The sequence below is a fragment of the Parasteatoda tepidariorum genome, chromosome X1 (genome assembly GCF_043381705.1).
Source record: "Parasteatoda tepidariorum isolate YZ-2023 chromosome X1, CAS_Ptep_4.0, whole genome shotgun sequence".
NCBI lineage: Eukaryota > Metazoa > Arthropoda > Arachnida > Araneae > Theridiidae > Parasteatoda > Parasteatoda tepidariorum.
The window spans coordinates 70,948,206-70,973,306 of NC_092214.1; the positions used below are offsets into that span (position 1 = coordinate 70,948,206).

Genomic DNA, 25,101 nt, shown 5'->3' on the forward strand with positions numbered 1-25,101 from the left:
TTTTGTCTTTATTTTTAATTAGTCATGTTACAGCTTGCAACTTATTAAAAGAAATAGAGTGAAAAAGAAGAAGCTAATGTCTAAAGATGAGCTTTCAATTTAAGATAAATGATTGAATAACAATCTCAATTTCTGAAGTAACTTGTTATGTAGTTCTTGAAAGTTTTGTATAATAATTATACAAGTAAAAAAATGGTTATCTTGAACTATAACAACAAATAAATTTTAAAGAATATATTTTTTGCTTTTCACATTTATTTAAATACTATTTTGTTTATTTAGTTTAATAGATTAATTTTGAATCATAACCTTTTTAACTTTAAGTAATTAATACTTGTGTTTTTCCCATGTATTCAGTTCTTTTTTTTTCAATTAAGATTTTTGTAGTTGATCAACTGGAATTTGTTTTGAGCTAGGTGATTTATTCTTATCTTCCATTTCCTTTCCCTATGCCATAAACAAACTTCAATAGAAGACTGTTTTTTGTTTGACCGCCTGGTTGGCTTTGAGGTGCAGGACGCTGTTATGCCTTACAGATTTCTAGAAACACTGATGGTATGTTTGTAAATCCATGTTTGATTCTGTGGCTAAGTATTTGACTCAGCTCATTATGTGCAGAGTAGTTTTTATGTTAATTAAGTCCATGTGGTTGGAAGTTGCTTACAATTCAATTGTGTTCTGCTTTGTGCGAGTTTGTTCCTTTTTCATGCTTTTTTTAAGTTATCTTTTGATGGCACAGATGTTAGCAATACAATACAGAAATGAATAAACAAATGAAACTTTGAAGTTAATCCCCCCCCCTACTTGACACCCTTTTTTAATTTCCTTGAAATTCCTTTTTTATGCATTTTACTTCGCAGCATTTTGAACAATATGGTAAGGTGAAAATGTTTTGATGCTTAAATATGTATTATCTTTTTTTTAAAGATGGTGCTAAGTTGCCAAATTTTGGAATTTTGCCACCATTTCTTTTATTGCATTTTACTCACCAGAATTAAAATTTGATTTATGATTGATATTAATAAATAATTAAAGATATTAGGATGGTATTCCATTTCATTCTAATCTATTCTTTCTTTTTTAATATGATACACACTGAGACAATTAGTTTTTTAATAACATCCATATTTTATTTGGCACAGCATTTTACACTCATTTTTACGCTTATACACATAAAAAAGAGATCATCATACAAATCCTGATGCAAATTCTTTTGTTAAAAACGTAGTAAAAATTGCACATTAATTATGCAACAGCAGTCTTGAAAACAACATTCGAATTTGAATTGAAAATTTTTTTCTATGTACTTTTTAAAAGGCATCTTATGCAACATGTGCGTACATAAAACAAGCTCACAATAATATGAGTGTAACGTTTTATTAAAATTTTACTTTATTGGTTTATGGGAACTATAAATTATAAATCTTTTTAATATTATTGATGAAGAAAAATCTTAATATGAAATAAAATTATAATAAAATTTCTTTGAATTTCTATGTCAAAACTGTTCTTGCTGAGAAATTCAAAGAGAGATTATTGTTGTAATTATCAATTCTATGCTATCATAAAAAGTGTTCCAAATAAAACTGATGGTTTTCAAAAATTAATAACTTGAAAATGGTTAAGGTTTAAAAATAAACAATTCTTGCCGCAAATTCAAGTGACAATGCTTAAATTTTCTGCTCAATGTTTCTAATATTAGTATAAACATTTTCTGACAGTTGGGCTGCAGATAGAATAGCTTTAAATTGGGGGAAAATTATTTAAAATTGGAAGGGAATTTTTGAAATCTTTTTAAGGACTGAAAATTATAACTATTTTCAAAATGTCTGCCATTAGCTACTACCACATCTTGTAAGTGGAGGACACAAGGGCAAGAAAAGTAAAGGGCACTTGCACTGCTGTCTTTCAAAAACTGAAGCCAGAAATCTTGGAGGGAAATTTTTGCCTTGTTACATGAATTTTCTGCAAGTTATTTCTTTTTTACCATAACCATTTTTCTTTTATAAATTTTTAAAAGCCTTCGGTATAATTTCAGACACATTCTAAGCGATAGTGGTTAAGTAATGTTAATTATTGCTTAAGTAATATTAAGAAATGTGTTAAGATTAATGTTTTTTCAAGAATTAAAATAAATTATTTAAAAATATGTTTAATTCTTTTTTGTTTACTGTAATCAAAGGTAATTCATATAAGGAGTAAAAAGTATTTAAAAATATAATTTGAGTAGATAGAAAAATTTTCTTACACAGCAAATAATTGTCATAAATAAATAATAATCGTGTAAGGGAATATTTTTTCAAGAAATTTTAAATTTTGATTCTCACATAGTACTGAAACATTCAAAGGAAACATAATTGTTGAAAAAATATATCATAAAAAAAGTATAAAAATTCTCAAACAAGCAACATAAATTAATTTCCCATATAAAAACAATATTTACAAAGAGCACATTATTTAAAAATAAAACACATCAATAGCCATATTTTTCAGATAAAACATTTTTGGCCTATTCTAATTAATAGGTATCAAAATATATATTTTGTAACCAATTATAATGAGGAATTCAACCAACAATTAAGTTTTCTAATTTAACAACCCTACAAATCACCTGAATTCACTTGTTTACAGCTAAATGCTACCATAAACAGACATTTTGAAAGTATTTTATTCACATTCTTAAATGTTTGTAATGTGCTATTAAGCATATTAATAAAGGTTAAATACCAAGGAAAGCTTACTTTTTTTTCTGTGTCAATAACATAGCACAATCAGATGTTGAGGAGTTTCTGATTCTGACTACATATGGAGGTTGCTGATTTCAAATATGAACTGCTTAAAGCAAATCTGGATTTGGGCATTCAACTTAATTTATTCATGCATTATGTTGTATTCAGGCTTTGACAAAAAAAATTTATTTTACAACTAAAAGTTTGTTTTGTTATTTTTTATATTAACTCTGTTGATAGATGTAATGGTAAAATGCAGTGATAAGACAGAACTAAATGTTGTTGGTATCTCTAGTATCTTAAGTGAATGTTTTGATTTAAGAAGAGTTTAGAGTAAAATTCATATGGCGGCATTTGTGAAGTTTTCTGTGAGCAAGGCAGATTGGAATAAGGATCTAGGTGTCAGTCGGGATTGAGTATTAAATTTTTTTTTAAATTCCACCCTGGCACATCACAATTATGGCAATGAGGCTCTAGACAAAAACCAGGTTTGCAATAAAGAGCCTTGATAGGTAAGAATTAAGTTCTAAAAGGAACAAGGAGAAAACAAATTTCTTCTGTTTGTAAGATAGAGAGGACCAACCACATCCTTGGAAACAATGCAGCCTCTTTGCTGTGAGATGACATTAAATTTGAAAATTCAGATATTGAAAAGTGAGGGCTGTTGATGAGACTCATAGAGATGACAGCTACTCTCTTATCAAAAGTTTTCTTAGCTTAAAATACCAGCATCTACATTCAGATTGATGTCATGGGCAAGGAGATCTTGTAAGCATTTAAAATAGAAAACAATTCTGTATATATATATATATATATATATATATATATATATATACNTTTATTTATTTATTTATTATTATTTTTTTTGAAATTGTAAGAACTAATAAGACAGTTTTCTTCTTTAAAACCAGCAATCTCAATATAAGTTAAAAATACAAAGCAACAAATTTTTTTGAATAGTTGTGACAGCCATAATTAAAAATAATTAAGCTACTGTATTTTTGGTCAATGAAGAGCTTTTAGGAAAATAAAGCAGCTTTTAAAGTTTAAATTAGCACAAAAAATTTAATTAGAATTAATTATTAAATTGTACAGAACAAATTTCTGATAGGGAGATAAATTTACATATTTAATAAGTAAGCTACTACAAATTTTTTAAAGAAATGTTACAAAGGAATAGTTTTCATGATTAAAATCAACACACTTAGTGTTATCAAAATCAGTATAAAAAGTTTTAGGCAATAAGGAAATGTTTTCGTAGCTCTGTTTAATTAATGCATTGACTAAATATTGTAAGAAATAAAAAAACATATATTTAGTGTCAGAATTGAGATGGATATTAAATCGATTACTGAAAGAAAAATTAAAGTGAAACTAAAATTTTATTATGTTATTTGTCTTTTTTTATGCATTGGTATAAAATGGACCAAGAAAGAAAATGTTTAGCATTATTATTGCATCAACAACATCAGTGTGAAAATTATTACAAAGTTTGAATGTTTTTCAAGTCTGGCTAATATAGTTTTGAAGCTAGACGGAGTGATTAAAAATTGCCATATTGATAAGAACTTTAATCTATAAATCTTGAAAGACTTTACTTTCTATACTGCTACAGTATAATTTTTTTTATTCATTTTTTTATTTTATTTTTTTGATTATAAACTTTTTAAGATGGTTTTAAGTTTTTCTTTGACTCAAAATGTTTTCTTAAATCACTAATAAAGTCACTTATAAAAAGCAATTATCTGTAAAAATTTTCTTATTTAGTAAATAATAAGTATGAAGATCTCAAAGTTAGGTTTTACGTTTTCTTACATCTAACATAAAGACTTCTCTATTTTCATTAAAAATTCATATTTAAATGTTTCTTACAAGCAACTTACTTAACCTTTTTTATTGCGTTTATATGTATAAATATTAATAAAATATTGCATTATAAAAATTAAAAAGTGGGCGGAATTTGATTTTGGTTTGAATCTTATATTTTCCAACTATCTTACTTATTTCAAATCATGTTCCCTTATGCTAAATCTAATTTTAAAAACTATTATTAAATGTAAGTCAAAGAAATTTCATTAGATAGTATGCGTAAAATAGGGAATAACTCATCATAAGCATAGTTTCATTAAGGTTGGTAACTTATAAGTTGCTGTGAATTCCTTATATTTTGGGTATAATTTAATCTTTACATAACTACTAGTCCTTGGTATCAAAGCAGAAATCACTACAATATTTCTAACCAAAAAATTTGTCTTTAATAACACATTTTCATATTAGAGGCACTTCATTTTGAAAGTTACCTATTGTCAAAAAATTAAGCACTTATAGCTTTCTTTGAGCGGATGCATTTCAGATAAAAATGGAAGATTTATTAGAAAATTGTATTGTTACTAGAATATAAAACTCTGGAATATTGACAATTTATTTTATTTTCAATGTAGTGTAGAAAATTTTGTATTATCTATTCCTAAGATATATTTACAGTTTCTAAACAAGTAGTATTCTATGATTTAAATTAATACTTATGAATTTAACCTTATATTGAATTTTAGTTTATTCTTCTTAATTTCTTTATAATGAACTTTTTATTTAAAAATGTTTTTTTTTTCTGGGAATTCTTATTTAAAATTGGTATTATTAAGGATACAACTAAATTTAATGCTGAAAAGGTGATTATTTTATTTGTCTTTCAAAAGTCCTGTCATGAAACTTTTCTCTATATATTTCTTACTCATTATCATTTTATGTGAAATTTAAGACTTTGTATCAAAATAAATAAGAAATAAATTATTTACGCCATGTTGAAGCTGCACAAATCTGCTTGAAGAAAAATGAGTTGTCATTATGCAAATTCAAATTTTAAAGGAAATGTGGTTAAATTGCTTTTCTAAAAATTTATTGCTGCAGTTTTTAAAACTTAACTGCAGTTATTGCAGCAAAAATTTGAAATTTTACTTCATATACAATTCTTGATGGAGTTTTTATAAAATTGGTTTGTTGTTACAAATAAACCATACTATAAATGCATATTCAATGTGAAAATTTGTTGTACCATAAAACTTATTCGAAACTACCGAAGTATAAATATTCACATATTTAAAACATAAATAATTGTATAGAATTATTGTTATCACATTCAAGAAAGAGTATGGACTTGTAAAACACGAATTAAGTGATTTACATCTAAAAACCTAATTTTAATATAAATTCTCAAATTATAAATTTATTTATATCAAAAATATTTTACAGGAACGAATTAAAGTAATATCTGCATATAAATTTTCATACATATTTATTACCAGAAAATGCCACATTTAAAAAACACATATGCATAAAATTAGTTAAAAATAATATGAGTTTTTCAGCTAATTGACTATAATTTCAAAAATAGTTAGTTTAATGCTTTCTTTCAAATTACATATAATTCCTATTTAATCTATGCAATAATTTTGTTTTTATATTAAATTGAGTTAACTGAAGTAACTAAGTGAGTTAGACCTATTTTAAGGACAATTGTTAAAATAAAAAGTATTACAAAACATTGTTAGCGTGGTAATATTCAAACTTTGTACATTTTTGAAGTTAGCAATTTTCCTACTTTTACTTGTTTCTAATTATCTATAACACCTAAACATTCCTATTGCTACAATCTTTTCCTTCATATCTCTGTTAACTTTGATTATGAGAGAATTATTGATTTAATTAATTCGCTTCTTACAATAATTATAACAACTAAGTTAGTGTTACAAAACATAATTTAGAATCAAATAAATTTTCAATGTGATTAATTTTTTGCTTCAATTTAAGTCTTATGCAAATGACATACATTGAAATTTAACATTTTGATGATATTAAATAAAAATAATTTTTACTAAAATGTGTTACACATAAAAAGCATAATATAGATAAAAAGTGTGAATGCAATATTAAAAGCAGTTAGTTTTTATAGATGTATTGACTACCTACTTTAACACATTGTTTGCAACTTCAAAGAACTGAATTTCTGCACTATTCTTTAAGGAAAATATATAGAACACACTTTAAAAAAAGGACAGGGTCAATAGTTTGGCTGGATTACGTTTTGGGTATAGCAGCAATATTTTGATAGACATTGACTTCGGAGATGCATTATAATGGTAGAACACACTAGAAATAATTTATATTTGACTACATAGATAACTCATTACACATAATATAAGATATTCTACATATCTTTTTAAAAGGTACTGATTAATGACTGGACATGGTGCAAATGCATCTGATAAAATCAAGAATGTGGAACATTAGATTCAGACTCTGCTGAGGATGCGAGAGAATAATTAGCAGAATCTCTTCTTTGATGAGTTGCAATAGTTTGAAGGGGGGCGTAATTGGATATTGATTTTGAGCCATAACTGTTCATTTCAACTAATGGAAAATCTGGCTGATCAATGAAAGAAGTAAGCCTCGCATTGGTAGCCCTTTCAAAGGGCTCTGCTACAGAATGAGAAGTTTCATCAGATTTTAATTGATTCCGGTGAACAATAGTAGCTGGTGGTTTGAATGTTTTTGTATTCACATTTGTTGGGGGTGCTACTCCTCTTTGTAAAGACATACTCTTCCAAGGAGGCTTGGCAAGAGTTATGAAACCAACATTTTCCATGCTGGATGCACGCTTATTTTCTAAGCTAGCATTTGAATGAACTCCACTCGATGATTCACTGGTTCCTTTTTCTGGAGATGTTGAAGATTCACTTATTGTTTCAGATCTTGGTGATAAATCACCTCTGGAAACGCCAGAATCAGTTCTTCGAGATGATGGGCTATGCACAGACACTGATACTTTCAAAGTTGCATTATCGTAATCTTCACTTCCACCTCTTTTTTCAAAAGGTGATAAAAAAGGATTTATCTCCACATTCTCATAATCTCTTCTGGTGAAGTCATTCCCATCTCGTGGTCGCAGCCTCTACAACGGTTTAACTGAGTTAGTTTTTAAAATAAGCAATAAAAAGTAACAATTTTAAAATTTGCTTTAAAACAAAACAAAAATGCAATGATGATTTCAATATTAAAAGATCATATTATCAAAACTAACATATAACCATTCTGTTTATATTTTTCACTTTCTGCAATCAATCATAATGTGTCAAATTACGTTACTTAATGTTAGGTCAAAAAAAAAAAAATAATAATTCACTCTTGTCAAACCTATTGTTGTTGATCTCATGACATTAAGCAATGCATCTGTCAAGATAGGTAAAATCAAAAAGCGAGCGAAATGATATTTTGCAAGTATTATAAAATTCTATTTCTTATCTATTATCTTTGTTAAGGATTCATGTTTAGGAGAAATACCTTATAATTAGTTCATTGTACTTCTTATTATTTCTAAGACTGGTAATATTATTTGGTTTTACCACCTTTGTTTTTCAAAAATAAATACTCTATAAAAGCAGAAAGTGCTCAAAACTGCAACCTAGAACAAAGTCCCCACAAAACAATTTATGTCCAAGTCTTGATGAAAATTTTACGTGCAGTTAATAATTTTTCTTTCATTACTAGGCATTTATACATTATTTGAAATTTACCAAATAAGAATGCCTTTTTATTTATTTATTTATTATTTTTTTTAAAAATTTCTCCAAAATATTTTTCCTTAAAAAAAAAAAAAGAATTTAACCGTATTTTTCTGAGGATATCTGCAGAACACTTTTAATTATCAAGTCTTATTACAAAACACTAGGCATAATTCTGCTCGTCGGCACTTTGGTACTGGAAAAATTTAAATGTGAGCGAATAATACATTGACAGTTGTATTGCGTGTCAAAAGTGATTTCCGGATTCCCAGTATAACAATACCTTCAGTGACATTAACTCAACTGTATTACTTTAACATTATCTTTAAAATATTGACAAATTCTCGAGTAATGCAGTATACAGTTTTGTTTTTCCACGTTAATTTGACCATCTTTCAGATCGGGTTCTATCTTACCCTTTTCATTTTAACGAAATTCGGTACATAGGAGCCTAAATAAAAAGATTTAGATTTATTAACCCATAACTGTTGCAATATAGATATCTGTGCAAACTTTGATAAAGTGAAAAAACTCTGACAAAGAAAATTGAGCTGACCTCACGGTAGGTATTTAATTTAGTAACAATTGAAAATTTTGAACTCTTGTTTTACGCATGCATTTGCTGAACCTATTGCTGCCCAGCTATAAAAAGTGGTTTATATATGAAAAACACATGTTTCTAAGAACTTGTACATATTTGTTTTTAGAAAAGGCATACCTTTTTTACGCTTTCTGCCACTTAAGTATAAAAAAAAAAGCCCTATGCGTTTGCTTTAGATCTGAATATAAACATTTATATTATGAATATGTATACTAAGGTAGATTTGTTTGCTTTTGTGAAATGTAATCATGTTTAATTTGTGTACTTTTTTCTCTTTTGAAGAAAGGAACGGTACTTTTAAAAGGACTATAGACACAAATGGGTTAATGGATACCATGAAAATGTAAGATTTATAAAAATATAAATTTCAAAACTTCAGTTTAACTTAGATTAAAACGTACAGCTTATACCAAAACTCTTATTTAAACCTTTGCTTACTTTTAAAGCTTCATATCTCTTGTTTGATTATATTCAAAAATTTTAAATCTCGTTCAGAATTAGCAAGACGAAATTTACCAAATCATGAAATTACAGGAGGATGTTCGTTTGATTTGTGTTGGATCTAATTTTTATGTTTAAAATATCTGCCTTGAAGTAAAAAGCTTAATAAAGTTAAAAATATGTGTATTCTCAATTCAAAACTTGACAGAACTTAAGTGTGAAAGGTTTACACATCTCGTCGTACTAAAATTCATTAAAGTTTAGAAATGGTAAAGTAGAGTTATTATGAAATACTCTTAATTGTTTTTTTGTATTGTTTAATTGGGGATAAAAGTTTATTAGTTTTGATTAAAATTACCTTAAATTGTTATAATTAACAAAGGTTTATAAAAATAAATTTTCTTCATTGTAGAATTATAAAAAATTCTTACCTTAGCTAGCAACCCATCCTCTCCATCTCCTTCTTCCCTCACGACAGTCATGTCTCTTAAAGTTGCATAATCACCATCATCTGAATCAGAAAGTTCTTCAAATTTTACATTTTGCTTTTTAAATCGGCGATTATTTTTTGGAGATTTTTTTAATGATCTCGTCCTTTTGCAAGTTGCAGTTGATCCAACACCTTCTTGGAAGATAACTTTGTGTTTGGGCCCAGGAGATTTTCTTTGAGTTTTATGCCAAGTGGAAGAACGTTCTCCTTCTTTTGGAGGGGGAGGTTTTGGCTTTAACCAATATATGTCATCATCCTCTGTAGGAGATAGTTTAGGTAAGGATGCCAGAGATTTATTTACAATATTAAGAATTGCTTTTTTTGAGTCTCTTTCTCTAATTTGGTAAGTCTGTCCATGATCGATCACAAGCAAAGGTGTTTCTTGATTGCTCCCTTTAAACACACTTATTTGTGAGCTTCCATGACCATGAGAGGACATAAAAATCCATTTGTGCTTAATAGTTAGTATCAACCACAACACTATCCACAGAAATAAATGTATTATAGTTCCTGTAATTCCAGCAAGTACAATTCCATCTAAACTTCCGCAGTATACTAATGTATAATCATACATTAAAGGGCCAGCACACAACGCAGTGGCTAATAACAGTACGAAGGCTGTTAAGTGAGGGGCGACTCCCCACAGTCTTCGAGATTCTTGCTTCCAACGTATTAGTTGACACTGCAATCTGTTATCCAACCATTCTTTATATTTTTGAAGACCGTAAAAATACAGTACAGTTGATGAAACTATAAGTAATGTTGTATACACAAAAAATGATAAAACAGTCAGTTTCACATTTAGGAATAGTGAACTAAATCTCAGCAAAATTTCTCTTGGTCCGCAGATATGAACTTTGTATAAAATTGAAAATCCTGCATACGTTAGAAGTTGCTGAAAGGCAGTCAGTAACAAATAACAACTAAAAAGCAACCCATAGCTTTTATTTGTATTCCAGTAAACAGCTGGGTACCTAATAGCAAAAACCAATAATGCTAAAGAGTAGTTAATGAACTCTATAGAAATAACGGCATGCTCTTCAACTTGAATTTCTGGGCGATGATATGGCTTTGGAGATTCATCAATTTGCTGACCCCATACTTCAGTCGAATTGAGAGTTGCTAAAAATCGCAATGTTACTAATCTGTCTTTATGAGTAATGAAAAAGTCTAAATCTGTTCTCCAAATAGCACCTAAAAGATGAAAAGAAAAATAAGAGTTAATAAAATTGGTTTCATAACTGAAAATAAAGACAGATTCTAGCCAATATCGAATTTTAAGTTTTAATGCTTGATAACTTTTTACATATGTTAAAGTATTAAAAAATTTTTAAAGTATAAAATAGTCTTCTTTTGTAATAAAAAAATTTTCTTTCGTAATAAAATTTTTTCCTGTGTTTTAAACTCTTATGTTTCACTTAGAAGATGTTAGATGAGTGTTCACTTAGAAGATGAGTGTTTACCGATATGCACAAAATTACTCGTAAACAGAGTTTTAACTTAATAAAAGTTGCTTTAACCCTTTGACGTAGATGGAACACCAGCATCCTTTTTATATATTTTTTTCTTACGTAATTAATATTCAATTATTAAAATGAAATTTTTTTACCGTTTCTAGATATTTAGATGGCAGTTTAGACAACATGAAATTTCACAAAATGCTATGAAGTCGATGAATTTTAAGGTGATTTTTTCCCCTGTCTTCCTTTTGTATATTTAGGAGTTTTAAATAGTAATACGGGTACCATAATCTCATTAAGCATAAAAAATGATCGTTAAAATTTAATTCATAATATCATGTATGGTATTAAATATATTTCCCACCAAGTATCTTTTTTCTCTTATCTACTTATGACAAATGTATCATAGTCAAGTTATCATATAACTTTGGAATAATTTGATATTAAATGTAATCAATAATAAATTACTTATTAAAGCGATTAAATATTATTCTAAAGTAGTTGATGTATGTCTTTTAAGCATTTCTTATATTTCAGAGAGTAAATTATCATAAGTGTATGTGTTCATTAAAATTCATTCATTTTGCCAAAGGATTTTATAAGCAACAGAAGGAATCGCAAAATAAAGTTGTCTGTGATAAATCACTCGGTTGATTTCAGGATGTTCGATATATAAGTATCATGAAAATGTAAATAAATGCAATTAAGATTATAAACTATGTTGAATAGTAAAAGAAAATAGCTCAAATGATTCATTAGCTAATTTAAATCATGAGTTTTTGAAAGCTTTTTGAAAAAGACTGAATTACAGGGACAGTAAGGATATATAAAACAGTGTAAGTAGGAAAGTAATTAATTTTCTTTTTTAAAAATTATTTTTGTATTGTTATATAATATATAAAATCACGTTAACTTAATGTATTGCCATGTATTTCTTTAAAAAAATAATTATTGTTTTATACGGGAGGTGGACAAAATAATGGAAACACTTTTACAATGATAAATTGTTTCATATTTCTCAAGTAATACTTAAAGAATAATTTTATAACTTTAGAAGTGTTTAGATCATGCAATTTCTCATACATATCAATGAACTTGTGAGCTTTTAGAAGTTTCAGGGACCAACAATAAATTGCAAACTGATAGTAGCGTATTTGAACACCATATGCCAAAAAAACGTGGCAATAAATTTGTAACTTGTGACAATTATTTTGGATATTATATGAAATAAGTAGTTTAATATATAAGTAGTTTAAGCAGTTCTTTTATTCTGCACATGTGCGGGAAAATTTTAAATTTTTCTTTTCTTAGTTTTGTAGTGAATCGTATTTGGCAACTAATGAAAAAAGTCCGATTTGAATATCTTAAAAATTTAAAAAGTTACAAGTAATTTTCTAAGTAGTTCTTATATTTTTAAAAAGAAAGCTCAAAAGGATAAGGAGTTTTCTATAAATATTATTTTGTATTAGAAGACAAAATTAAATAAAAAATTATAATACCTTACAATAAACGTTCATACACTGAAATACATGCGAAAGAAAAGATACTTTTATGGGGGATGATCTTCAACAATGCCGATATAATTTTTAATGAGCTTTGCTAATAGTACAAAATGAAATTTGTGAAAAACTGAATTTCACTTTGAACTTTTTTTAAAAAATTAGCATAACTACTTAGAAAATTGCTTGAAACTTTTTAAATTTTTAAGATATTCAAATCCGACTTATTTTTATTAGTTGCCTAATACGATTTTTCTTGCGCAAGCACAGTGTTAAAGAACTATTTAAACTACTTATTGCACAGTTTTCACCGATTCTTTTTCAAATTTTGAAGCAAAAATTTTGTAATTAATTTCAAATTGCTCTAAAAATATTTTGTTTAGCATAAAAACGTAAGACAACAAATATTAGTTTTTTTTATAAAAGTGTCTATATAAAAGTGTCTATACCATAAATAAATAACCTTGGCTTACGAAATTTTGTGCAATTATTGCATTCAATAACCAAAATAATTTTTACAAGTTACAAATTTATTGCTAAATTTTTTGGCATAGGGTGTTCAAAAACACTATTTTCCTTTTGTAATTTATTGCCAGTCCCTCAAACCTCTAACAGCTCTTTAACTTCATTCAGAAGTATTAGAAATCGCATAACCTAAACACTTCTAAATTTCTAAAATGATTCTCTACATAATGTTTGAGAAATATCAAAAAATGTGTTAGTACAGAAGTGTTTACATTATTTTGTCCAACCCTTGTATACAATTCAATATTTATAATTATTTATTGGGATTCTGAAAGGGTAAAAAACAAATAAATAAATGAAGCATAATAAAAAATCTTCACTCCAGACAAATACAGTATTGAATGTAAAAATACAATAATAATGTTAGAAATTATTATTTCTTGTTTAGAAATATACTCCAATATATTTGAAGGGCTTGGGACAATATAGCGATAAGCCCCCTTGTTGTTATAGCAAACATGATTGACATTGTTACAGCAAACTATTTCATAGTATTTCTATCTGATATGTACTTAAGTTTTTGTTCATAAGTATTACTTCCACAATAACATTTCAATTCATAGAAACATTTAATTGCTGACTTGGAAATCATAGTGTCTTTCAGCAAAAATGATTTGACAATGAAACGATATCATGAACTATTTGAAAATGTGACTTATCATTATTATAATATCACTCCAAGCCCTTCATTGCCAATAAAAGGAACAACTTGAAATGTTCTGACACAGTTCGTAATTTTTTTTTAATACTACTTTTTTTTGCGAAACTTTAGTTATATTGCCTAAAGTGATATCGAAAGTAAAAGGTATATTAAAAGTGAATTTGATTTATCATCATTTTATAATCTTAACAAAAATGTTCAAGTTTCCCATTTTGCTTGCCTTTCCCTTATCCTAAACACACGAAAAAGAGAATCAAAATTTACTGTAAAGGGGGAAAAAAAAGTAAAAGCAAAAAAACTATTTCTGCGAAGCATTTTCATAGGGCACAGTCAAGCTAATGCCGAACGATGTTGGTACAAAAGAAAGTTTTTTCTTTTCCTTTCACTTCCTAGTTTTTTGAAGCATTTTTCTCGGAGTTACTTCTGAAGAGTGTGAAGGAACATGAAAAAGAAAAACTTAATTTCATTCTCATCAATTTGCAGAGGATGTCATAAGTTTTGACGTCATGCTTTTACAATACTAATTACTAGTTCTTTTAGGAGGACGTTTAGCGCTCAATTTTAACTGTTAATCTTAGCCTTACAGGACACTACTTGCTCTACTAAAAGGTCAGGATATCGCCCTTGACAACTCAATGAATGATTTCATTTAGAACTCTTTTGCTATCCATGAGAACTTTTTCATATATCATCTGCATTTATTTTATATTAAGGTTTAGTCATTATCTTAATTATAAGAAATCTTAATGAGTAATATAAACTAATACTGCAGAGCTATATCGTAATTTTAATACCGAGATATATCATTAGGAAAAAATTACTTTCCACTGCATCGCGCCTTTTTTCTTTTCTTTTCTTTCTTCAATTTAGCTAGTTTACATTATTTTTACGTTGGTCACTCAAAGGAAATTCGTCAATATTTTCGTTACTCAAAGGAAATTTATTAATATTAACAATAATATCGTATTCGATAATTTCTATTAGCAATAATATTTACGATATTATCGTATTGAGATATCAGTCGTTGCTTATTATAATCGCGATATCATTAAAATCGATAATACTTAAGCATTATTGTGTTTGACTTTTATCATAGTCGATAATAGTCGTATATTCGACTTTAATTGTAAAGCATGATGTTATGCTGTTGTACAGTACATTTTGGAAGAAGGATTTAAAATATTGTTATCACGATGTTTAAAAATTTAGATATTTTGCGATTCATTTCCCTAATTATTCCCCTACTTCCTTAATACTTCACTAATTATGAGAATTATGTGAACAAAACATCGTGCATGATACCTTAAAGTTGAAAAGCTAATATTTTCTTATCTTTCATGAATAATAAAAGTAATTAAAGTGGCAAAGTCGTTTTCATTTATTTAGCTTTTTCGTTTTCGATATTCTTATTTAAATTTTATGTTTTCCTTTATATTCTGATAATATAAAGGATAATTTCGATTTCCTTTATATTCTTTACAATAAACAATGTTTTTTATTTTTTTTATACATATATATTACTGTCGGCAAAGCAATAAGCGTACCAAAATGAAATGTAAATATTTTTCATTACATCTATTTACAGAATAGCTTCATTTTTTTATTTTTTTACACTACATAAAGGGACAGTTAGGCTTCATATTATTGCTACAATATTTTATGATATTTATTGATAATATATTTTATTATTATTTTGCATAAATTCTTTAATTATATTTAAAATATTTTATTATTATAAGGGGGTAACCTCTAATATGCTATTTAATTAGTGCAGATGATATATAAAGTTACGAAATCAAACACCAAAAAGTACTTTCTCTTAATAAAAGTTGTCTTTTTTTTGTTGACGAATTTGGATTTTTGACCCTCAAAATATGGTCCCATACGGTAGCTTGGTTGGGTGAACGGTTCAAAGTTTGGACTCCTTAATGTTATTTTTACTTTTTGCGTATTTTACCATATCTCGAGAAATTTTAAATCGAATTGGAAAATGTTTGCCCACAATTATAAAATTCGTTTATCCAAAGCTAATTCAACGTAAAAATTAATTCTTAAATAAAATTGAGATTGAGTACTAGAACGTCCGATTATTAGAAAGATGAAAATCCGATTATTAGATTAAAAGCTATTCAGGGTGTTCCGTTTTTGTATTTTGTGCACTGTACAGTAAGGAGAAAAAAAAGATCATTCGAATTGAGATAAAAACATATATTTTTTCTCCATTTGAAAGATAATTAATTTCAATTGTTTTTCAGGAATAAAAAAAAAAGTTTAGATCTTTATTTTACGGACACCATTAAAGGAGATAATAAATAAATTTAGTAATAATAAAATTAGTAATATTTACCTTTCCCAAGGAAGCCATGTTTTATAAGCTGCGCCTCTACTAGTAGTCTTGGCAGCAAAAGGCACAATGATGCGGCTAAATGTATTAAAGGTGCTAAAGGCCCTCCATGTTTCCACAGAGATTTAATCCATCGACAATACTTTTTCTTTCGCAGATTTTGATAAACGACCATGTCTGGTTCCTCATTCCCAATTTTGTGCCCATCATTTGCATAGTTTCCAACTTTCATAAGAGCAAGTATTACAAAAAATGGCATCAGCACTACAGCTGATCCAATGAAAGCAACATACGCATTCAGTTCAAAATAGGGTTGTCCATTTGGTGGCCATGGTAAAGATACATAACGAGTAAACCTTTGTATACTTGTGGCCATAATATAAATTTGAAGTGATAATGCAAATACACAATACCATACTGACCACTGACTATTTACGGTGGGTCGATGACAAGATGCAAAATTCTCATAACGACCTTTGACTAGATGTGTTGTTTGTACTGGATTCACCATCTTTCGTTAGAAATCAGAAGAAGTTTATACTGATAAAGTGTTTCACTTAGAATTTTGATTTTCTTTCGATTTCAAGCCGTAATTCAATTTTTCCAATAAGAAGTGACATCTTCAAATAAAAGATGTAGACCTGAAAATTATAAGCATTATGAATATAGGAAAAGAGCAGTCCAGTGTTCCAATAAATTTTAAAACATTAGAAAGAAACATAAACGTTACATAAGTAAACAAGCTTATTACGAGGCCATTTATAAATGATGTACCTTTTTTTCCAAAATTTTGGCCCCTTTCTCCCCTTTGTTATTTCGCCATAAACCCTCCTACGTGATATGTCACGCAACAGTACATAAGTTAACAGTTCAGAAACAAAGCCCATGTTATAGATCAGTGGGGGTATGTGTATCCATAGGAGTACGCAGAAAATTCTTGTGAGTAAGCCACATTTCTCTTCAAATTATTTTATGTTCTCTCACGCGTGCAAAATTATAACAAAAAAGAAAAAAAAAATGGGTGATTTTTTTTAGCTGACTCTGTATTATTGTAAAAATTTAGCTACATAGTCCTCATTGAATTATAATTAAAAATTTCTCTGGTAATTTATAAATTGCATGCAAACATATATTGTGTCCTATAAAATAAAAAAAAGTAACTTGGTGCTTTTCTAAATTATTTTTCTATTCATTTCATGAAAAAAAAGATCCATTTTTGACTCGCCGCAAGGTTACGCTGTCAAAAAATTTGGGGATCATTATTGCAGATCATATTTTATGTATTATTTCTAAATTTTTACTATATTTTTAAATAACAAAACAATAATAACGAGTAGCTATTTTGATGAGTAGTTATTTCGATGAAATAAATACAGAAACAAATAATAAAAAAATATTTCATCTGCTAATTTTAAATGCTTTCATTTTAATCAAAATGTGTCACACTTTTTGCCTCTTTCCCCCTCCTTGTCACAAACTGTCACAATTTCACGAACTACTCCCTCCTCTTCAAGCATGACATTATTTGAAGATGGCTCTATATTGATATTTAAGTATGAGTATATTTCAAACGATAACTTTAATCTTAATATGATTAATGTTACCTATATTTAAATGGTAGTATTTATTTATATATTAGTTTAATATTTTAAATCTACTAAAAAAATTTTTTTTACATGCATTATGACTTGATGTAACAGTTTTTGATGACAGTAATAAATAGGTTCAAGCAACCTATACTTTTGAAATCGCTTTTTAAATAAAATATTCTTTATTTAACGTTCGATACGTAAAGTCATCATTAAATTTTTAGAATTTTTTTAAATTCAACTTTTAATTGCATATTAATAACTTATTATCTTATTAGTTTGATGCAAATTAATCGTTTTAATGAAATTAAATTATTTATATCTGATAGATTCGTTCTAAATAAAATATTCTGATATCATCAGTGAGCCATCAGAATATCATCAGCTTTCAGATGATATTTCTCAAAATGTAAACATAGTCTTACTTCAAAAAATAAGCCATCTGGTAAATTATTAAGTTACGTAAATTATTTTATTATGAAGTGAACTTTTTAGAATTTTTTTATTTATCCATTACAATTTCAACAATACAATGCAGCTTTCCTTTAATTAATGAGAAACATAACATTTTTCACATTAATACTGTGCATCAAAAATTGTATTCGTCAGAACCTGCAATTTTTGATACATTGTCTTAATCTGAAGACGAAACGATATGCCATTATTTATTAATAATATTTTTCAAGAGAAACGATATATGCTATTTCTCCACGTCAAAAACACATACATTTCATAGTATTAAATTGTAGGATGAATTTTGTATAATGCATAATTGTTATGGATATATGGTATAGGACATGATTTATGTATAGTATATCAATAACTGTTTAGCGTTTCTATATTTATCTTTTACAATTTTTAATAAATCAATAACACATTTTATGAGAAATATAACAATTTTCCGGTAAATAATGAAATATCATAAATTGTTATCGTTCCAACAGTCATTTTTGATGCATAATCTGAAGATAGAATGATTATTTATTATTCCATTTTCTCTTTCTCTCGCCTTTACTTTATTATCTACATATTTAAAAAAAAGATGTTTCAACTTTCGATTTCCTGTATCAGTTTCTTTCTATTCTCTATCATTTCTCCCTTTATCCATTCACTGTATCAAAAATCATAGTTACGGGGAATTCATATAAGATGTATGTTATCATTTCTCTTTCTTAAAAAAATAATAAGTAAATAATTGTACTATAAAGTATCGATTCATAAATGTTTTTGTTCAGTAAATTAATTTTTTTTAGCGCTATTATATTTATCCTTTACAATTTTTAGCTTCTCTCGCCTTTTCTTAATTATCTATTTATTTACTGTTTTTTTTTTTAAAGAAAAAGATATTTAACGATTTCCTGTTTCACTTTCTATCTATCCTCTGTCATTTCTTTCTTTATCCATTCTCTGTATTAAAAACTATTCATAGTAACAGGGAATTCAAGTAAGATATTATCGTTTCCCTTTGTTAAAAATATAATAAATAAAAAAATGTACCATATATTAAGGACTAAAAAACTTTTTTTGTTTATTTAAAAACAGATTCGACCATTGACTAATTCAGCAAGAAATAAATCAAATTTTGTCACCATGGCTCAGAAAATGTAATATCAAGTAGAAAAATTATAGAATACTGAAGCTGGTGAAAGCTCTATGATATGATTTTTTAAATAAGTGTCTCATTTAAGTTTAAATTTAAAATTAATAATATTAGAGTGAAACTTAATTGACTTTAATTAAAAACTAGTGCTTGAACGTGCCTTCCAACAGCGAAATATTTTGTTAAAAACTTATTTTCGATGCAAAACATACACTTTTATATAATCTATCCAAAATTGGCTAGCTTGTTTATTTTACTAAAAAATGGTAACACTTAAAATTTAAATAAAGAACAAAATTTGAAATATAAAATGTTATTGATAGAATGTTAAGATAGTATGTTACCGAATTGATAAGGAATAATTCTATTTGTTTTACAAATGGTAATTTTTAATTTTGAAATTTTCACATTTGTAATAAAAATTAATGAATTCCTTTATAATTATCATAATTGTTCAGGAATAAAAATGTTCTATATTTACATTATTTCAAGCGAAAATATTTAGTATTTCAATGTTTACATTGTTTTACTAAAAATAATATGTAATAAAGATTTACAGAATTATCATAAGAAAGTTTTTTGTTTTAGTTGCAGATAATAAAAACAAATTTTTTTGAGGTATTAAGAAAGAGAGTTATTGTTTTAATACAGTTTCGATTAATCATAATCTTTTATTTTTTTTGCTTTGATGATTGTAAAGATGCATTGATAGTTTAAGTAATGGGTTGTCTGTTTCTTAGTTTAATAATCAATAAGAACTTTTTTAATTTTTGATTTTTTTCATTCTTGAAAAAATAATGAATTGAAATTTCAATTAAATTGTTTAAAATTTAAATAATTTTTTCAAATCTAATTAACGTTAATTTTTTAGGAGAAATTAATAAGAGGTATGTAAGCTCTAATAAAATATTTTTATTTTGAATTCAACATATAGAATGCGTTAGTTTAAATCTGCCCCAAATATATCTGTTAATTATATGTGTGGCATTAATGTGTAAGTGATAGACCAGTAGATATTTTGATTTTATTAAATATTAAACAAATTTAGATAATTATTCATAAAAAATAAGTGAGTATCATTAGTTTGTTTATTATTTGCTTAACTCTTTAAAAAAAAAAACTAAATATTAGAAATTCAAACACTTAATGGATATAGTGTGTTTGATTTGATAAAAACGAAACTATTAGTTTTACAAATTTCAAATTACACTATGATGCAGTAACCTTTATTAATTTGAGAGAAATGATTGATAACTCTATAAAATAGGAAATATATTGTTAATTTGAGGTACTGATAATTTGATTAAAAAGTATAAATGTTAAAATTTCTGCCACATTGAGATGTCTGAAATACGATGGCGCAAAGATTATTTGTTGTTTATTTTCGGTTTTGTTTTCTTTTAAAATCTTCTCCGCATATTTGGGATAAAACAAATAAAATGTTACTCATAGATATTTTCGAAAATAGAACATAAAATATTCATAACTCTTTAAATTTCTTTCAAAAAAATGGTCGTTCACAACGAACCGAAAAGCATGATCTTTCTGAAAATAAGCCCGCCATCCTTATTGATTTTATGGCAGGTAGAGAAAATGAGCTTCTACTAGAAGTAATATTATAAAGCACGCTTTTTTTACAAAAAATTCTGACATTAAAAGTACTTTACTGTATCAAAAATTTTTTGTCAAAACGTTTTAGAGTTGATGTTTTTTTTTTCAAGCATGTTACAATTAAAATATTTACAAAAAATCATATAAATATGACTAAAAAGATGGCTTTCTGACAGTAGTAAAAGAGCATGTCAGATTTAAAGAATCATAAGTATTCTTACTTGGAAAATATTCTTCTGCTGTTGGAACATTCATTTCTTCTCTGTTAGTCGATCCTCGATTGACTAGTTGGGATGATTTCTCTTGAACCTCATAACCAGATTTTATCATCTGATGTTTCGCGATGGGTGATTTTCTTTTGCATCTCTTCTTTACTGTCGCACTCCATCCACCAGGGTTACTCTAGTAATCTCCTGTAGTTCTAGCCAATGTCGCCAATGGTTATCTCTTGATACAATCGGTATGTTTATTTGGCGTGGTTTTTTTTCCCCACCAGTTCCAAGTTGTTTTTATTTTTTATTTGTCAAAGTATCATTTGTCTGGCCTTCATTCCTTCATAACTCCCTAATGTTTTTATTCGTAACTTTTGCTGTTCGTAATATTGTTATCAATTAGAGGCAATTGTAGGCGAAATTGTTTTTCAGTTGAAAAACTAAAAGCTGATTGTTTAGCGCCAAATTGCACCCTTTTTTCATGTCGAAGAACTCATTCCTAAATTTCTGAAGTTGTATACGTATTTGTATTAAAAACATGTAATTAAAATTAAGACCTTCTTAAGTTCATAAATCTATCCGTAAATTTCACTTTTCGTAATATTGTAATCAATTAAAGGCATTGTCAGTGAAAATGTTTTTCAGCCGAAAAACTAAAATCTGATTGATTAGCGTCTTTTTGCCTTCTCAAAGAATTCCTTTCTGAATCTTTGAGGTTGTAATGATTTATATAAAAAATATGTAACTAAAATTCAAAGTTCAATAACACCCTTAGTTTATAATTCGTAACTTTTACTTGTCGTATTATTGTTATCAATTAAAGGAAATCGTCAACAAAATTGTTTTTCAGCCGAACTCAGTATGAGTTGAAGAATAAAAGCGTCAGTAACGTTTTACAATTTTTTCTCTTTTTTTACAAATTTAAAGGAATAAAGGTTGCAACGTTGCACTATAAGTAAGAAAGTACTGTGTATTGGGGGCTAATATGATGGAAAAAAAACTTAATTTTCATATTGTTTTTAACTGTTTAATTCATAATAATAATAATAATAACAACAACTAAATAAAATACTGTAGTCAGCATTTTGATTTTGTCTTTTATTTATGTGCCTCCAGTTTTAGCTACAGCACTGTCATTGGGAGGAACTGGGGTTCGATCTCCAGTTGTGGTTTGAAGCCCACCTAACCTTAGATTCATGGGTCTAGGAAGTAAAAGCGTTCTGTGCTCAATACTGACCACATTACCTTAATCATGCCGTTAGTCTTAACCTCAATGACGATCACCCTTCCCAGCTTACCGCAAACTGTTGTGGGAATACCTCACATTTTTTTTAAAAATTTATCTGCATCCGCAAATGTCACTTGAAATTTTCGTCTACTAAGCTCTTATATATAATTTTTTTTTTTGCCTGGCACTTTACTATTAAAAAGTGAGCAATTTTGGCTTATATTTGTGGTTTTGAACATTTTTATCGGCCATATTTTGCCAAAATATAGTAGAATATATTGCAGAATTAGTTAAATCTTCTTTATACTTTTACCCTTAAATATATCTGAAATTATCTTAACCGAAGTGCTGTAAAGACTTTAAATAAAGGCATTCTTTTATGGTAAATGTAAAAGTTTTTTTGAAATTATTTTTATAAAAGTGGTTTTAAAATTAATTGAAATAAGCAGTTAAAAGCAGCTACGGTTGAAAACAGTTCTTTTTTTCTTAGTAAAGCTACATAATTTGTTCTGGTTTGAGTTAAATATTTACTGCATCCGCTTGAAAAAAATTTTCCGTGACTGTAATAGCAACTCTGTGGTTTTATTTTTGTTTTGATATATTTCTTGGACTTAATTAAATTGAAGTAATTGAATTGAAATAATTGAATTGAAATAATTGAACTTAAATAATTGAATTGAAATAATTGAACTGCAATAATTGATTTGAAATAATTGAATTGATTGAATTAGACTAATTGAAATAACTTCTTAGTAAAGCTACATAATTTGTTCTAGTTTGAGTTAAATATTTACTGCATCCGCTTGAAAATTTTTTTCGTGACTATAATAGCAACTCTGTGCTTTTATTTTTGTTTTGATATATTTCTTGGACTTAGTTAAATTGAAGTAATTGAATTGAAATAATTGAATTGAAATAATTGAACTGAACTAATTGAATTGAAATAATTGAATTGATTGAATTAGACTAATTGAAATAACTTCTTAGTAAAGCTACATAATTTGTTCTAGTTTGAGTTAAGTATTTACTTCATCCGCTTGAAATTTTTTTTCCGTGACAGTAATAACAACTCTGTGGTTTTATTTTTGTTTTGATATATTTCTTGGACCTAATTAAATTGAAGTAATTGAATTGAAGTAATTGAATTGAAATAATTGAATTGATTGAATTAGACTAATTGAAATAAGCAGTAAAAAAAACTTTTCTTGCCTGCTGTTTCGTAATAGTAAACATCGCATTTTTTTAAATCGTCTTCTTAAAAAACTGTAGCATGAAACAATTCTTTTTTGCTTAGTAAAAAAGCTGCGCATTTTTTTCTAGTTCGAATTATATATTTACAGCATCATCTTCAAAATTTTTACGTGACTGTAATAGAAACTCTGTACTTTTACTTTGTTTTGACATATCTTTGGGACATATTATAAAATAAATAAAAATATTGTGAACGAAAGTATTTGCGAAGGGATTCAGAAAGCCGGGATATTTTATAAGTTGTAATGTCCTATCTTCTCATTTTTAGTTCTTGTAATAAATGCGCCAACTTTCTTTAATTCAATATTTGAAGGTTGGAATCTTCATAAACTTAAATAAATTGGATCAGTAGGATGATGCATGACATTGGCATCCTTTTTTCTATCATCTCTAATCGATTGAAGGTTCGACTTTGAAAATAATCTTTCGAATGCTGTAAATGTTTTATGCTTTTTCAGCGTTCCTTTTGCCCATGGAATAGCGCTATTGTAAAATAAAAAATAAAGTTAAAATTCGCCTTACTTAGGATAAATAATTGTTTTCATGGTCAACAATGCAAATTTATCAGTATTGATAAAATTACTAGTGTATCTTAAAAAGTAGTAGTTCTCTTATCAGTGTAAAATGCAAATTAGTCTTTTAATAATAGTATTGAGTGATGGCTAAATAATGATACTAAATAATGATGATAAAATGAATAAAAATAATTTAATCATGATAATAAATAATAATAAAATAGTGATAAAAGTAATGATAAATGGGTATTTTTTGAAAGTTGACCGTATAACTTCAAATTCGTTTTTTCAAAAAATTTAAATAGACAGTATTCCATTTTAATTTTATATTTGATTATGAATAAAAAAACATTTGCGATCAATAGAAAATATAATTTGATGCTTTTCTTGCAAATTATGGAGTTAAACAAAATGAAATTTATCGAAAAATGTCATTTACCCAAAATTTAATGGTAAGAAAAAAAAAGATTTTCCTAAAAATAAATTAATAAATATATAATTGCACAATGAATATATGTACAGTATAATACTGGGTTTGAACTAAAATATTTTTCAAAAAATTGTTTTAAAGTGGAAAAAAATAATAGCGCAAGCAAAGTACTTCATACTGCGAGAAAAGCATCTTCAGGTGTAAAATTTAAAATGGAAATACGAAAAAATAAAGATTGAAAGAAAATTAAATACGAGTTTGATTTCCTTCTATCCAAACGAGAAAAAAAATATTGATGTAATAATAGCAAAAGTTAAAAAAAAAGAAAGAAAGAAAACCGATATATATATATATATA

General features: G+C 27.0%; 1 protein-coding gene across 1 annotated transcript; it reads right to left on the bottom strand.

The window, feature by feature from the left end:
• Positions 1–1,108: 1,108 nt before the first annotated feature.
• LOC107455459 (transmembrane protein tincar) lies at positions 1,109–21,667 on the bottom strand. Its single transcript, XM_016073034.3, has 4 exons — positions 21,330–21,667; positions 16,312–16,949; positions 9,761–11,013; positions 1,109–7,677 (listed from the first exon to the last, which is right to left on the bottom strand). Exons 2-4 carry the CDS (start codon positions 16,817–16,819, stop codon positions 6,997–6,999), a joined length of 2,442 nt encoding a protein of 813 aa, XP_015928520.1. The 5' UTR covers positions 16,820–16,949; positions 21,330–21,667; the 3' UTR covers positions 1,109–6,996.
• Positions 21,668–25,101: the final 3,434 nt, after the last annotated feature.